This window comes from Topomyia yanbarensis, chromosome 3 (genome assembly GCF_030247195.1).
Source record: "Topomyia yanbarensis strain Yona2022 chromosome 3, ASM3024719v1, whole genome shotgun sequence".
Lineage (NCBI taxonomy): Eukaryota > Metazoa > Arthropoda > Insecta > Diptera > Culicidae > Topomyia > Topomyia yanbarensis.
Window position 1 is genome coordinate 193,907,932 of NC_080672.1, and position 17,416 is coordinate 193,925,347.

The 17,416-nt window shown below is 48.7% G+C and overlaps 2 protein-coding genes across 3 annotated transcripts in view; one reads left to right on the forward strand and one right to left on the reverse strand.

Moving 5' to 3' along the window:
* The window catches only part of LOC131693279 (mucin-4-like), a 596,199-nt gene that overhangs the window by 387,385 nt on the left and 191,398 nt on the right, over positions 1–17,416 (forward strand). The gene's annotated exons all lie outside the window — the stretch shown is intronic.
* Positions 12,215–14,017, reverse strand: LOC131687523 (uncharacterized). Its single transcript, XM_058971616.1, has 2 exons — positions 13,740–14,017; positions 12,215–13,682 (listed from the first exon to the last, which is right to left on the reverse strand). The coding sequence occupies exons 1-2, from the start codon at positions 14,015–14,017 to the stop codon at positions 12,215–12,217; spliced, it is 1,746 nt and encodes a 581-aa protein (XP_058827599.1).

The following is a 17,416-nucleotide window of genomic DNA, read 5'->3' on the forward strand; positions in this document are numbered from 1 at the left end:
CTGGTCTTTCTTCCCCCAAACTACGAGTAGGATATCGTCGGCGTACAACAAGATCTTCACAGTGTTCGGAACCACGCGAAAGATGGGTTGAATGGCCACGAGAAACAGCGTAACCGAGAGCACTGAGCCTTGTGGCACACCGTTTTCCAGCGGATGCGCGGGCGATAAGTAACCCTCTACATTAACCTGGAACGATCTTTCTGTCAGGAAGCTGTTCAACACGTTGATCATTCTACCGCGTATCTGCCATTTCTGTAGTGTTCGTAGTATGCCATACCTCCACGTAGTATCGTAAGCCTTGGACAAGTCAAGCGACGCTATCAGACAGTGCTCGTCACGGTCGGGTAATGACCTCTCCAACTCCGCAAAATATGTGTCAGTGCCCCGACCGGACCTGAAGGCATGTTGTCGTTTGTCGAGACGCCCGTTCGCCTCTAGTTCAGTGGTCAGCCGTCGGTTGACTATTCGCTCGAAAACCTTCGCCATACAGCTCGTTAGGGTGATTGGACGGAAAGCAGCTGGACCCGCGTCATTCGAGTTTGGCTTTGGAATTGGTACGATGATTCCAGTTCGCCAACAGGGTGGGAATACGCCACTACGCCATATTCTATTGAATAGTTCCAACATGGCAGTTTTCACAGACAATGGCAGTCGCTGAAGCATTGGATAACCGATGCAGTCCGGCCCTGAAGAGCCACTTCGTCCTCTATCGAGTGCCCACATCAGCTCGTTCAGAGTGAAGTCTGTGTTGTAAGTATCGTCGGTATCTGGCGAGAAATTCACGCGGTTTCGTTCGGCCTTTTCCTTCTCTCTTTGGAACAATGGCGAGTAGCTGGAGGTGGCGGATCGTTCGCTGTAATGTTGTGCCAGTTCTTCAGCTACTTCTTCAGCCTTATCCGTGTAGCCGCTGGATCGCTTGATGACAGTTGGTCGATGCTGACGTTTCCCTCTCAACCTGTTCACTGTCTGCCACATCTCCGTCGCACTGGAACTTGGAGATATCTTCGCGACGAATTCCTCCCACGATCGCTGTTTGGCATCATGGATCGACTTTCTTGCAGCTGCACGCGCCTCTTGGAAGTGTTTAAGTGCATCAGCTTTCCGTGGGTCTTCTGCTTGAATACGCCTTAGTGCTCTCAGTGTTTTTCTTCTCGTTTTGATGGCCGCTTTAACCTCCGGACACCACCACGGAACCGCTTTGGGACCGACTCTGCCGGTTGTGCGGGGTATCGCAGTGTTTGCTGCTTTAATCAAACGGTCAACGAAACAGTCAATTGATATTTCGGCACCCGGTCGAATAGTGCTGGCGGTTAGACGTTCGTAAGTTGTCCAATCCGCTTGGTCGTAAATCCATTTCTGTCTTTTCGTTGGAGTATGTGACAGTCCGGGAGTGGAAACGAGAATTGGAAAATGGTCACTATTATGGGTGTCCGGGAGAGTTCGCCAAATAAATTTCGAGGCTACAGTTTCAGAACAGATCGAGAGGTCAATAGCTGAAGTGACACCGGTAGCTGGATCAATCCGGGTATGCGATCCGTCGTTGAGAATGACTAGTCTTTCCGATAATGTTTTCTCGGCGATAAAGTAGCCTAGTGCAGTAGATTTATTGGAACCCCAGCAGATATGGTGCGCGTTGAAGTCGCCCAGTACAAGTACCGGACGTGGGAGCTGCTCAAAGAATTCTCCCAGCTGCTCTTGACATTGTTGAGTACTGGGAGGGACGTAGATCGACACCACCGTCATTTGATGTGGCAGTTGTATCCGAACAGCGATTGCTTGAATATTGCCACCGACCTCAAGTCTCTCGAAGGGTACACCATCCCGAATGGCGAGCCCTACCCCTTGTTGCCAGTATCGGCGACTCCCAGTCTCAAGTAGTAGAGTGTAGTTGTTACCGACGAAATCTGCTGAGATCACTCGGTTGTCCAGCTTTGTTTCTTGTAACGCTATCAAGCTCGGTTCGTATTGGGCGATCAGCTGCTTAAGGTCACTGATATTGGAGCGCAGACCCCGAATGTTCCACTGCAGTGCGAAACTTTTGCTATTACGAGTGGTGATTGTCGCTGACGAAGACTATGTTGATGGCGAACGTCTACGAGATCGTATTGGCTCGCCGATAGGGTTCCTCGACGTGGTTGGTAGATCGGTGTTCTGGAGCTGCTGTTGTGATGTGCCTTCACCGGCGGAAAGCCAGCATGAGAATTGCGAGGACTGTATATCCGGGAGGTAGGGACAGTCCTCTTCCCCCCGGTCGATCCCTTCATGATGAAGTGGGGAAGCTACTTTCTTCTCTTCTTCCCCAAACCGGTTACTCGTTCGATTCGTGCTGTTCACATCTGTAACGGGATAAACCGCAACAGAATCCGTTCGTAAGCGAGGTGGAATAGGACTGACCTGTGGGACGTCTAGCCCCACAGTGCCAGCCGCTGTCGAAACTACTACACGATTACTTCCAGAATTGCCGACAGCAACCGGCACTGGGGAAAGACTTTGTGTAGTTTTCGTTGTCTGCTTCGACGCTACTGTTGTGGTGACAGCTGTTCCATCTCGAAACGGATATCTCGATGGACCTTCTCCGGGCGACAGCGAGTGGTGTTGTGGAAGGAGCGTGTCGTCGATGTTGTCAGTCAAACCTGGAAGAACATCAGAACAAGCAGTACCTGCAAGGGGATTGACAACTTCGGAACTGACCTGAGGAAGGTCCAGCCCCACAGTGCCAACCGCTGTCGTACAAACTACACTATTATGCTCACGAACACCGACTGCGGTCGGCACTGGGGATAGACTTTGTGTAGTTTTGTTGATCTCCTTTTGTTCGTCGACTGGGATTTTTTTGTTGGCTGGTTCGCATATTGTAGTGGTGAAATCGGTGTTCCTATCGGCCACAGAGGTGAATTCACTATCAACGGGTTGGGGTATGACGGCCCGGATAATTCCTTCATCCTGCTGTGCTTGCGTTGGAAGGAGTACTACACTTTCCTCTCTTCCAAACCGATTTATCTCGTAGTCAGTATTCGTGCGTGGGTTGTCGTTGGTATCCAAACGTTGATGAAAATGAGAATTATCGAAGAGGCTGGCTAGGAGGCGTCTCGGTAATCTCAATTTCATCGTCTGAATATTCCATCGTTTCGTTGGTGGTAGTGGTAGCGGTTCTTTTTGGTGGCGGGCTAAAGTTATCCGGTGAGGTTGTCGTTGGTTTGCTGGACTGGGTGTGTTGCTTCTGCGATCTTCCTCGTTTCGAATCCGTATTTATCGCTGGTGAGTTGTTCCTTGATCGCGTTACGGGCCCGATTGCCTGGTTCATTTGCTTCTGTTCTTTGCTGTGCTGCGGTTTTTCTTGGCTGGCGGACTGTTGTTTCATCTGATGGATGTACGCCAACATTTGTTCGATTTTTTCGTCTTTTCGTTTGGTCTCCGCCAGAAGTTTTGCGATCGTTTCGTCCTTCTTCTTCATTGCCAGTTCCAACTCTTTCAGCTTGCTAAGAATCTCATTCGGTTGTGCTGTGGCCTGAGCATAGCTGCCTTTACTTAGATGTTCCGCTCGTTTGCGTGCTTCCGGGAATGTTAGATTGTCGCGGATTTTTATTTTTATGACCTCCATTTCTTTTTTATACACAGGACATTCGCGGCTTGTTGGTTGGTGATCGCCTTCACAATTCCGACAGTACGCAGTTTCTTTACATTTTTCTTCGCCGTGTTGTTCTTTCGAGCAATTAAAGCATCGCTGAGGACCAGGACATCGAACGCGTGTATGGCCGTAGTTGAAGCATCCGTAACAAAGCATCGGGTTCGGGAAGTATGGGCGAGTAGGAACGTGAAGCAAACCGATCTTTATGTATTCCGGGTATGTGGTTTTACAGAAGGTCAAGATTAGCGCTGGCGTATTCACTCTCTTCTCAGCTTCCTTTCTTGTAATTCGCTGTACACGAATCACTCCCTGGCTTATAATTTCTTGTAAAACATCCTTCTCTTCCATCTGAATCAGATCGTAGCAGGAAATTACGCATCTGCTTACGTTCAGATTCGGATGAGCTTCGACCACTACTTCAGTGCCGTCAATGAGCTGGGTCATTTTCTGCAACTTAGCAACTTGGGCAGGATTCCGAACTCGAAGGGTATACCGTGTCCCTTGAGCTTCGGTATTCGCACCTTCGATTGGACCTCCAGCGACAACCTCTACCGATTTACCGATGATGAACGGGTTTCTAGGCAATGGTACACCGTCTTTGCCGGTTAACTGCAGGAACGTCAATTCGCCGAATTTGTTCGTAGGGTCCATGTACTCTGGTAGTCTTCTCGTTCGCGACCCTCCCGGGTCACCGCTACTAGCGGCCGCCATTTTGAATCACGCCACCAGACGTTGGAGAATACGCTGTGGCACGGTCACCCGATACCAACCCCAAATGGACAATAAAGGTGAAGAAAAGGAAAGATCTTACCTTATTTGCCCCTTCAACGTCGACTTTTTCGAAGTGTTCCCACACTTTTGGGACACACTGTAGGTAAGCAGAATCGCAACTACCTTTTTTTCGCTTCTACGTTTCCTTTAATGAATAAAACGCGCAAAAAAACACTTTGCAATTTATTCCTTTTTTCGCCGTTCCAATACTTTTGGCACGCACTGTGGCGTCCAATTCACACTGTACCACTCTCTTCGGCAGATCACAGCAAGAAAAAAAAATATTTTTCTTTTTTTAAAACTTTTCGTCAATTTTCCAACTTGAAAAAAAAAACTTGCTTCCAGCCCACCGTCACCGTCACACACGCAGCCGGCACAGCCAGTGAATGAAACTAGCCGGGCGACCGCACTGGCAGCCACAGCGATGGCTGTTTGTTTTGTTTTTATTGCCGCGTGGGTAAACTAAAATGCACTTATTTCAGCCGTTTCTTCGCCGATTTGCACCAATTTTTCGCTGTTAGTCACTTAAGAACCACTTCACTCGTCTTTTTGCACTTGATTGGATCGCGGCGATCGCGAAAAACACGCCAAAAACACCGTGTAAAATTCGAGAACGCGCGCTGTTTAGACCGTACGGAACGGTTGTTGTTGTTGTTGTTGTTTATTAACGACACTTTACACCAAGAAGTGGTGCATTCGTGTCGAAAGAAAAATATTTTACCTGGAAAATGTTTCAATGCGGTTGTCAGTTATCAGTTACAATTCAAAATACAAGTTACAACATATTGAACAAGTTAGTTTCCTTCAGGAATTTTACCATACTCTCCTCATTTTTCCTGTCGTTGCACAGAGCCGCTCGCAGACTAGTCGACTCGATGTCGTGCTTCCTTCTAACGTCGTCGTACTTTCTGCAGTGGAGGATAACATGGCGGACATCTACAATGATCCCACAGCAGTCGCACACTGGTGGTGAGGTTTTCTTTAGCAGAAAGTCGTGTGTTAGCCGGGTATGCCCTATTCGAAGCCGGGTAAGCACTCGCTGTTCAGCCGAATTCTCGCGGTCAGCCCACTTCCCTGTGTCGAATTTAACTTCGCGAAGTTTTACTTCAGTGGACGCTGACCATCGACGGCACCACTGATTTCGGATAGCTGTTTTCATTTGGTTGTTCGCGTCTGCTCCCGGAACGGCTATTTGCAAGGGGGCACTACCCCTGGCTTCTCCTGCGAGGCGGTCTGCCTCTTCGTTGCCATGGATACCAGCATGACCCGGGATCCAGCACAGCTTGATTGGACGGCCTCGTAACATGTTTTCAATCTGCTGAATCCACGGGTGTTGCGATGTGCCAGCTTCTAATGCCGATAAGCAACTGGCCGAGTCAGACATAATCACCAAATCACTGACCGTGTTATGTGTTGCTAGCGCTGTTTTGATTGCAAACGCTTCTGCCGAGAAGACGCTGCATGGCGAGGGAAGACCAACCGATTGTTGGAAGTATTCTCCATACACTCCCGCACCTACTGCATCGTCATCTTTCGAGCCATCCGTGTAGACGATAGTTGAACTGTTGAAACGACCTGCTAGGAGCTCCTGAAAAGCAGGCCGAACAATTTCCTGGGGGTCTCCAGCTTTCACACGTCTCTTTATGTCCCACACGATCTGGGGCTTGGGTTCGTGCCATCTTCGTGCAGCTAAACGTGTACGAGTGCAAATATCTGGAAGAGGGATTCCGATCACCTCTGTCAGACGTTCGGATGCTCGATGTACCAGAGGGAGATCGGCATTATCCTTGCTTTTTCCCAACGTATGGATGGCCAATCTGGCTATATTTTGAAGAACGAGTAGGTCGAATGGTAGGGTTCCAGCTTCTGCCATAATGGCTACGTTTGGGCTCGTGACGTATGCACCGGATGCAAACCTTACCATCCTGTTGTATGTAGGAGCGAGCGTTTGGATGACGGCATCTCCTCCTCTGCTTACAAGTCCCATACCGTAGAGGAGTCGCGAGGTAACAATTGCGGACCCGATTTGCAGTAAAGAAGTGCGTTGACCACGGAGTAGCTTGGCACCGATCATCTTCAAGATACGCAGCCTGGATTCACACGTCTTCTTCGTCATTTTACAATGCGCTTTAAAATTGAGTGATCGGTCGAGAGTGACGCCGAGAGTTCTCAGCAGCGTTTGTGTCGGAACGGCTACACCATCTACCTTTATCGCCTGCATGGGTTCACGGCGCACGTTAGGGCTGCAATAGAAGATGCTGGATTTCGTTGCAGATATCGTAAATCCAACACTTCTCGACCATTTATCGACGGCTTTTACTGCGGCCTGAAGTTTCCGAAGGAGCGACTGTTCTTTCTTTCCCCACACAAGAAGCAGAATATCATCGGCGTACAGCAACACTTGTACAGAGTTCGGAACCACGCGGAAGATGGGTTGGATAGCCACGAGAAATAGTGTAACAGAGAGCACTGAGCCCTGCGGCACACCATTTTCCAGCGGATGTGCTGGCGACAAATGCCCCTCTACGTTGACCTGGAACGTTCTCTCTGCCAGAAAACTGTTGACAATGTTTATCATCCTTCCTCGTATTTGCCATTTCTGCAGTGTTCGTAGGATGCCATATCTCCAAGTGGTGTCGTACGCCTTGGCCAAGTCTAGCGACGCTATCAGACAGTGCTCGTCACGGTCGGGTAATGACTTCTCCAGCTCCGCAAAGTATGTGTCAGTACCCCGACCAGATCTGAAGGCATGTTGTCGTTTGTCGAGACGCCCGTTCGACTCTAGTTCGGTGGTTAACCGTCGGTTGACAATTCGCTCGAACACCTTCGCCATGCAACTAGTTAACGTGATTGGACGGAATGCAGCTGGACCCGCGTCATCCGAGCTTGGCTTTGGAATTGGAACGATGATTCCGGTTCGCCAACAGGGTGGGAATACGCCACTGCGCCATATTCTGTTGAAAAGTTCCAACATGGCAGTTTTCACAGACAATGGCAGTCGCTGAAGCATTGGATAGCCGATGCAGTCCGGTCCTGAAGAGCCACTTCTTCCTCTGTCGAGTGCCCACAGCAATTCATTCAGGGTGAAGTCCGAATTGTAGATATCATCGCTATCTGGCGAGAAGTTTATGCGGTTTCGTTCGGCCTTTTCTTTCTCCCTCTGGAACAACGACGAATAGCTGGAGGTTGCGGATCTTTCGCTGTAGTGTTGCGCCAGTTCTTCAGCTATTTCTTCTGGCTTATCCGTGTAACCACTGGACCGTTTGATGACAGTTGGGCGGTGTTGGCGTTTCCCTCTCAACGTGTTCACTGTCTGCCACATCTCCGACGTAGTGGAACTTGGAGATATCTTCGCGACGAAGTCTTCCCATGATTTTTTCTTGGCGTCATGGATAGACTTTCTTGCTGCTGCCCGTGATTCCTGGAAGCTTTTCAGTGCATCCGCTTTTCGTGGGTCCTCTGCTGGTATACGCTTCAATGCTCTAAGTGCCTTTCTCCGATTTTTGATAGCTGCTTTCACCTCCGGACACCACCACGGAACCGCTTTGGGACCGACTCTGCCGGTAGTGCGAGGTATCGCGGTGTTTGCTGCTCTAATCAACCGGTCAACGAAACAGTCGATTGATATTTCGACTCCCGGTCGAATAGCGTTGGCGGTCAATCGCTCGTAGGTTGTCCAATCTGCTTGGTCGTAAATCCATTTCTGTCTTTTCGTTGGGATAGTCGACAGTCCGGGAATGGAAACCAGAATGGGAAAGTGATCACTGCTGTGGGTGTCCGGAAGTGTTCGCCAAACAAATTTCGAAGCCACCGATTCTGAGCAGATCGAGAGGTCAATAGCCGAAGTAATACCGGTAGCTGGATCAATCCGAGTGTGCGATCCGTCGTTGAGGATGAGTAATCGTTCCGATAGCGTTTTTTCGGCGATGAAGTGGCCTAGTGCGGTAGATTTCGTAGAACCCCAGCAAATATGATGCGCGTTAAAGTCGCCTAGTACCAGCACTGGACGTGGAAGCGTTTCGAGGAAGTCACCCAGCTGTTCTTGACACTGTTGAGTATTGGGAGGGACGTAGATCGATACCACCGTCATTTGTTGTGGCAGTTGGATCCGAACTGCGATTGCCTGTATATTGTCGTCGACATCGATTCGTTCGAAGGGTACACCATCCCGAATGGCAAGACCTACTCCTTGTTGCCAGTATCGACAGCTACCAGTTTTCAGCAGCAGGGTATAGTTGTTACCGATGAAATCTGCTGGAACTACTCGGTTGTCCACTTTTGTTTCTTGTAGCGCTATCAGTTTTGGCTCGTGCTGGGCGATCAGCTGTTTAAGTTCATCGATATTAGAGCGCAGGCCCCGAATGTTCCACTGCAGTGCGAAACTTTTGCTGATGCGAGTGGTGATTGTCGCTGACGACGACGATGTTGATGGCGAACGTCTACGAGATCGTATTGGCTCGCCGACAGGGTTCCTCGACGTGGTTGGGAGATCGGTGTTCTGGAACTGCTGTTGTGGTGTGTCTTCACCGGCGGAAAGCCAGGAGGAGAATTGCGAGGACTGTATATCCGGGAGGTAGGGACAGTCCTCTTCCCCCCGGTCGATCCCTTCATGATGAAGTGGGGAAGCTACTTTCTTCTCTTCTTCCCCAAACCGGTTACTTGTTCGATGCGTGCTGGTCACATCTGTAACGGGATAAACCGCAACAGAATCCGTTCGTAAGCGAGGTGGAATAGGACTGACCTGTGGGACGTCTAGCCCCACAGTGCCAGCCGCTGTCGAAACTACTACACGATTACTTCCAGAATTGCCGACAGCGACCGGCACTGGGGAAAGACTTTGTGTAGTTTTCGTTGTCTGCTTCGACGCTACTGTTGTGGTGACAGCTGTTCCAACTCGAAACGGATATCTCGATGGACCTTCTTCGGGCGACAGCGAGTGGTGATGTGGAAGGAGCGTGTCGTCGATGTTGTCAGTCAAACCTGGAAGAACATCAGAACAAGCAGTACCTGCAAGGGGATTGACAACTTCGGAACTGACCTGAGGACCCCACAGTGCCAACCGCTGTCGTACAAACTACACTATTATGCTCACGAACACCGACTGCGGTCGGCACTGGGGATAGACTTTGTGTAGTTTTGTTGATCTCCTTTTGTTCGTCGACTGGGATTTTTTTGTTGGCTGGTTCGCATATTGTAGTGGTGAAATCGGTGTTCCTATCGGCCACAGAGGTGAATTCACTATCAACGGGTTGGGGTATGACGGCCCGGATAATTCCTTCATCCTGCTGTGCTTGCGTTGGAAGGAGTACTACACTTTCCTCTCTTCCAAACCGATTTATCTCGTAGTCAGTATTCGTGCGTGGGTTGTCGTTGGTATCCAAACGTTGATGAAAATGAGAATTATCGAAGAGGCTGGCTAGGAGGCGTCTCGGTAATCTCAATTTCATCGTCTGAATATTCCATCGTTTCGTTGGTGGTAGTGGTAGCGGTTCTTTTTGGTGGCGGGCTAAAGTTATCCGGTGAGGTTGTCGTTGGTTTGCTGGACTGGGTGTGTTGCTTCTGCGATCTTCCTCGTTTCGAATCCGTATTTATCGCTGGTGAGTTGTTCCTTGATCGCGTTACGGGCCCGATTGCCTGGTTCATTTGCTTCTGTTCTTTGCTGTGCTGCGGTTTTTCTTGGCTGGCGGACTGTTGTTTCATCTGATGGATGTACGCCAACATTTGTTCGATTTTTTCGTCTTTTCGTTTGGTCTCCGCCAGAAGTTTTGCGATCGTTTCGTCCTTCTTCTTCATTGCCAGTTCCAACTCTTTCAGCTTGCTAAGAATCTCATTCGGTTGTGCTGTGGCCTGAGCATAGCTGCCTTTACTTAGATGTTCCGCTCGTTTGCGTGCTTCCGGGAATGTTAGATTGTCGCGGATTTTTATTTTTATGACCTCCATTTCTTTTTTATACACAGGACATTCGCGGCTTGTTGGTTGGTGATCGCCTTCACAATTCCGACAGTACGCAGTTTCTTTACATTTTTCTTCGCCGTGTTGTTCTTTCGAGCAATTAAAGCATCGCTGAGGACCAGGACATCGAACGCGTGTATGGCCGTAGTTGAAGCATCCGTAACAAAGCATCGGGTTCGGGAAGTATGGGCGAGTAGGAACGTGAAGCAAACCGATCTTTATGTATTCCGGGTATGTGGTTTTACAGAAGGTCAAGATTAGCGCTGGCGTATTCACTCTCTTCTCAGCTTCCTTTCTTGTAATTCGCTGTACACGAATCACTCCCTGGCTTATAATTTCTTGTAAAACATCCTTCTCTTCCATCTGAATCAGATCGTAGCAGGAAATTACGCATCTGCTTACGTTCAGATTCGGATGAGCTTCGACCACTACTTCAGTGCCGTCAATGAGCTGGGTCATTTTCTGCAACTTAGCAACTTGGGCAGGATTCCGAACTCGAAGGGTATACCGTGTCCCTTGAGCTTCGGTATTCGCACCTTCGATTGGACCTCCAGCGACAACCTCTACCGATTTACCGATGATGAACGGGTTTCTAGGCAATGGTACACCGTCTTTGCCGGTTAACTGCAGGAACGTCAATTCGCCGAATTTGTTCGTAGGGTCCATGTACTCTGGTAGTCTTCTCGTTCGCGACCCTCCCGGGTCACCGCTACTAGCGGCCGCCATTTTGAATCACGCCACCAGACGTTGGAGAATACGCTGTGGCACGGTCATCCGATACCAACCCCAAATGGACAATAAAGGTGAAGAAAAGGAAAGATCTTACCTTATTTGCCCCTTCAACGTCGACTTTTTCGAAGTGTTCCCACACTTTTGGGACACACTGTAGGTAAGCAGAATCGCAACTACCTTTTTCGCTTCTACGTTTCCTTTAATGAATAAAACGCGCAAAAAAAACACTTTGCAATTTATTCCTTTTTTCGCCGTTCCAATACTTTTGGCACGCACTGTGGCGTCCAATTCACACTGTACCACTCTCTTCGGCAGATCACAGCAAGAAAAAAAAATATTTTTCTTTTTTTAAAACTTTTCGTCAATTTTCCAACTTGAAAAAAAAAAACTTGCTTCCAGCCCACCGTCACCGTCACACACGCAGCCGGCACAGCCAGTGAATGAAACTAGCCGGGCGACCGCACTGGCAGCCACAGCGATGGCTGTTTGTTTTGTTTTTATTGCCGCGTGGGTAAACTAAAATGCACTTATTTCAGCCGTTTCTTCGCCGATTTGCACCAATTTTTCGCTGTTAGTCACTTAAGAACCACTTCACTCGTCTTTTTGCACTTGATTGGATCGCGGCGATCGCGAAAAACACGCCAAAAACACCGTGTAAAATTCGAGAACGCGCGCTGTTTAGACCGTACGGAACGGTGTTTCCAACTCGAGGTGATCAAAGTCACCCCGGTTTACGGTACCAATCGACTAAGCTCGACGATTTGGGACAATGTCTGTGTGTGTCTGAGTGTGTGTATGTAACGGACAAACTAATAATAATAATAATAATAATAATAATAATAATAATAATAATAATAATAATAATAATAATAATAATAATAATAATAATAATAATAATAATAATAATAATAATAATAATAATAATAATAATAATAATAATAATAATAATAATAATAATAATAATAATAATAATAATAATAATAATAATAATAATAATAATAATGTTGTTGTTGTTTTTTATTAACGACACTTTACACCCAGAAGTGGTGCATTCGTGTCGAAAGAAAAATATTTTACCTGAAAAATGTTTCAATGCGGTTGTCAGTTATCAGTTACAATTCAAAATACAAGTTACAACATATTAAACAAGTTAGTTTCCTTGAGGAATTTTACCATACTCTCCTCATTTTTCCTGTCGTTGCTCAGAGCTGCTCGCAGACTAGTCGACTCGATATCGTGCTTCCTTCTAACGTCGTCGTACTTTCTGCAGTGGAGGATCACATGGCGGACATCTACAACGATCCCACAGCAGTCGCACACTGGTGGTGAGGTTTTCTTTAGCAGAAAGTCATGTGTTAGCCGGGTATGCCCTATTCGAAGCCGGGTAAGCACTCGCTGTTCGGCCGAATTCTCGCAGTCAGTCCACTTCCCTGTGTCGAACTTAACTTCGCGGAGTTTTACTTCAGTGGACGCAGACCATCGACGGAACCATTGATTTCGGATAGCTGTTTTCATTCGGTTGTTCGCGTCTGCTCCCGGAACGGCTACTTGCAAAGGGGTATTACCTCTGGCTTCTCCAGCGAGGCGGTCTGCCTCTTCGTTGCCATGGATACCAGCATGACCCGGAATCCAGCACAGCTTGATTGGACGGCCTCGTAGCATGTTTTCAATCTGCTGAATCCACGGGTGTTGCGATGTGCAAGCTTCTAATGCCGATAAGCAACTGGCCGAGTCAGACATAACCACCAAATCACTGACCGTGTTATGTGTTGCTAGCGCCGTTTTGATTGCAAACGCTTCTGCCGAGAAGACGCTGCATGACGATGGAAGGCCAACCGATTGTTGGAAGTATTCTCCATACACTCCCACACCTACTGCATTGTCGTCTTTCGAGCCATCCGTGTAGACGATAGTTGAGCGGTTGAAACGACCTGCTAGGAGCTCCTGAAAAGCAGGCCGAACAATTTCCGAGGGGTCACCAGCTTTCACACGTCTTTTTATGTCCCACACGATCTGGGGCTTGGGTTCGTACCATCTTCGTGCAGCTAAACGTGTACGAGTGCAAATAGCTGGAAGAGTGATTCCGATCACCTCTGTCAGACGTTCGGATGCTCGATGTACCAGGGGGAGATCGGCATTGTCCTTGCTTTTTTCCAACGTATGGATGGCCAACCGGGCTATATTTTGAAGAACGAGTAGGTCGAATGGTAGGGCTCCAGCTTCTGCCATTATGGCTACGATTGGGCTCGTGACGTATGCACCGGATGCAAACCTTACCATCCTGTTGTATGTAGGAGCGAGCGTTTGGATGACGGCGTCTCCTCCTCTGCTTACAAGTCCCATACCGTAGAGGAGTCGCGAGGTAACAATTGCGGACCCAATTTGAAGTAAAGAAGCGCGTTGACCACGGGGTAGCTTGGCACCGATCATCTTCAAGATACGCAGCCTTGATTCACACGTCTTCTTCGTCATTTTACAATGCGCTTTAAAGTTGAGTGATCGATCGAGAGTGACACCGAGCGTTCTCAGCAGCGTTTGTGTCGGAACGGCTACACCATCTACCTTTATCGCCTGCATGGGTTCACGGCGTACGTTAGGGCTGCAATAGAAGATGCTGGATTTCGTAGCAGATATCGTAAATCCAACACTTCTCGACCATTTATCGACGGCTTCTACTGCGGCCTGAAGTTTCCGAAGGAGCGACTGTTCTTTCTTTCCCCACACAAGAAGCAGAATATCATCGGCGTACAGCAACACTTGTACGGAGTTCGGGACCACGCGGAAGATGGGTTGGATAGCCACGAGAAATAGTGTCACAGAGAGCACTGAGCCCTGCGGCACACCATTTTCCAGCGGATGTGCTGGCGACAAATGCCCTTCTACGTTGACCTGGAACGTTCTCTCTGCCAGAAAGCTGTTGACAATGTTTATCATCCTTCCGCGTATTTGCCATTTCTGCAGTGTTCGTAGGATGCCATATCTCCAGGTGGTGTCGTACGCCTTGGCCAAGTCTAGCGACGCTATCAGACAGTGCTCGTCACGGTCGGGTAATGACCTCTCCAACTCCGCAAAGTATGTGTCAGTACCCCGACCAGATCTGAAGGCATGTTGTCGTTTGTCGAGACGCCCGTTCGACTCTAGCTCGGTGGTTAAACGTCGGTTGACAATTCGCTCGAACACCTTCGCCATACAACTAGTTAACGTGATTGGACGGAATGCAGCTGGACCCGCGTCATCCGAGCTTGGCTTTGGAATTGGTACGATGATTCCGGTTCGCCAGCAGGGTGGGAATACGCCACTGCGCCATATTCTGTTGAAAAGTTCCAACATGGAAGTTTTCACAGACAATGGCAGTCGCTGAAGCATTGGATAGCCGATGCAGTCCGGTCCTGAAGAGCCACTTCTTCCTCTGTCCAGTGCCCACAGCAACTCATTCATGGTGAAGTCCGAATTGTAAATATCATCGTTATCTGGCGAGAAGTTTATGCGGTTTCGTTCGGCCTTTTCTTTCTCCCTCTGGAACAACGACGAATAGCTGGAGGTTGCGGATCTTTCGCTGTAGTGTTGCGCCAGTTCTTCAGCTATTTCTTCTGGCTTATCCGTGTAACCGTTGGACCGCTTGATGACAGTTGGGCGGTGTTGGCGTTTCCCTCTCAACGTGTTCACTGTCTGCCACATCTCCGACGTAATTGAACTTGGAGATATCTTCGCGACGAAGTCTTCCCATGATTTTTTCTTGGCGTCATGGATAGACTTTCTTGCTGCTGCCCGTGATTCCTGGAAGCTTTTCAGTACATCCGATTTTCGTGGGTCCTCTGCTGGTATACGCTTCAGTGCTCTTTCTCCGATTTTTGATAGCTGCTTTCACCTCCGGACACCACCACGGAACCGCTTTGGGGCCGACTCTGCCGGTAGTGCGAGGTATCGCGGTGTTTGCTGCTCTAATCAACCGGTCAACGAAACAGTCGATTGATATTTCGACTCCCGGTCGAATAGCGTTGGCGGTCAATCGCTCGTAGGTTGTCCAATCTGCTTGGTCGTAAATCCATTTCTGTCTTTTCGTTGGGATAGTCGACAGTCCGGGAATGGAAACGAGAATGGGAAAGTGATCACTGCTGTGGGTGTCCGGAAGTGTTCGCCAAACAAATTTCGAAGCCACCGATTCTGAGCAGATCGAGAGGTCAATAGCCGAAGTGATACCGGTAGCTGGGTCAATCCGAGTGTGCGAGCCGTCGTTGAGGATGAGTAATCTTTCCAATAGCGTTTTTTCGGCGATGAAGTGGCCTAGTGCGGTAGATTTCGTAGAACCCCAGCAAATATGGTGCGCGTTAAAGTCGCCTAGTACCAGCACTGGACGTGGAAGTTTTTCGAGGAAGTCACCCAGCTGTTCTTGACACTGTTGAGTATTGGGAGGGACGTAGATCGACACCACCGTCATTTGTTGTGGCAGTTGGATCCGAACTGCGATAGCTTGTATACTGTCGTCGATATCAATTCGTTCAAATGGAACACCATCCCGAATGGCAAGACCTACTCCTTGTTGCCAGTATCGACAACTCCCAGTTTTCAGCAAAAGAGTGTAGTTGTTGCCGATGAAATCTGCTGCGACTACTCGGTTGTCAACTTTTGTTTCCTGAAGCGATATCAGGCTCGGTCCGTACTCGCAGATCAGCTGTTTAAGCTCGCTGATGTTGGTTCGCAGGCCCCGGATGTTCCATTGAAGGGCGAAGCATCTGCTGTCTCGATTGGCGAAAGTCGCTGACGAAGACGATGTTGATAGCGAAGGTGATTGCCTGCGGGTTCTCGCCGGTGTGTTTCGTTGGTACCGGGACGTGGTTGCGCTGATTTCAACCGGGATATCGGTGCTCTGATGCTTCTGCTGTTGTTGCGGTGTATCTTCGCCGGCGGAAAGCCAGGAGGAGAATTGCGAGGACTGTATATCTGGGAAGTAGGGACAGTCCTCTTCCCCCCGGTCGATCCCTTCATGATGAAGTGGGGAAGCTACTTTCTTCTCTTCTTCCCCAAACCGGTTACTCGTTCGATGCGTGCTGGTCATATCTGTAACGGGATAAACCGCAACAGAATTCGTTCGGAGATAAATTGAAGATGGACTGACCTGTGGGACGTCTAGTCCCACAGTACCAGCCGCTGTCGAAACTACTACACGATTACTTCCAGAATTGCCGACAGCGACCGGCACTGGGGAAAGACTTTGTGTAGTTTTCGTTGTCTGCTTCGACGCTACTGTTGTGGTGACAGCTGTTCCATCTCGAAACGGATATCTCGATGGACCTTCTCCGGGCGACAGCGAGTGGTGATGCGGAAAGAGCGTGTCATCGATGTTGTCAGTCAAACCTGGTAGAACATCAGAACAAGCAGTACCTGCAAGGGGATTGACAATTTCGGAACTGACCTGAGGAAGGTCCAGCCCCACAGTGCCAACCGCTGTCGTACAAACTACACTATTATGCTCACGAACACCGACTGCGGTCGGCACTGGGGATAGACTTTGTGTAGTTCTGCTGATCTCCTTCTGTTCGTCGATCATGGGTTTTTGGTCTGCTCGTTTACAAGTTGTAGTGGTGAAAACGGTGTTCCTATCGGCCACAGAGGTGAATTCACTATCAACGGGTTGGGGTATGACGGCCCGGATAGTTCCTTCATCCTGCTGTGCTTGCGTTGGAAGGAGTACTACACTTTCCTCTCTTCCAAACCGATCTATCTCGTGGTCAGTATTCGTGCGTGGGTTGTCGTTGGTATCCAAACGTTGATGGAAATGAGAATTATCGAAGAGGCTGGCTAGGAGGCGTCTCGGTAATCTCAATTTCATCGTCTGAATATTCCATAGTTTCGTTGGTGGTAATGGCAGCGGTTCTCTTTGGTGGTGGGCTCAAGTTATCCGGTGAGGTTGTCGTTGGTTTGCTGAACGGGATGTGTTGTTTCTGTGATCTTCCTCGTTTTGAATCCGCATTTATCGCTGGTGAACTGTTCCTGGATCTTATTATTGGCCCAGCCGTCTGATTCGTTGGTTTTTGTTCTTTACTGTGCTGTGGTTTTTCTTGGCTGGCGGACTGTTGTTTGATGTACGCCATCATTTGCTCAATTTTCTCGTCCTTGCGTTTGTTCTCTGCCAGAAGTTTAACGATCTGCTCATCCTTCTTCTTCATTGTCTGCTCCAGTTCTTTCAATTTATTCAGGATCTCGCTTGATTGCGCTGCAGCCTGGGCGTAACTTCCAAGATTTTGCTGTTCAGCTCGTTTGCGCGCTTCCGGGAATGTCAAGTTTATTTTTATGACCTCTACTTCTTTTTTGTAATTTGGACATTGGCGGCTT

What these genes read in the sequence shown, in the direction of transcription:
- LOC131687523 (XM_058971616.1), bottom strand. Translation starts at nt 14,017, where the DNA reads ATGATAAACATTGTCAACAGCTTTCTGGCAGAGAGAACGTTCCAGGTC. An exon ending in GTAGAAGCCGTCGATAAATG is followed by an intron (nt 13,683 to 13,739) that starts GTCGAGAAGTGT and finishes CTTCTATTGCAG; the next exon opens with CCCTAACGTACGCCGTGAAC.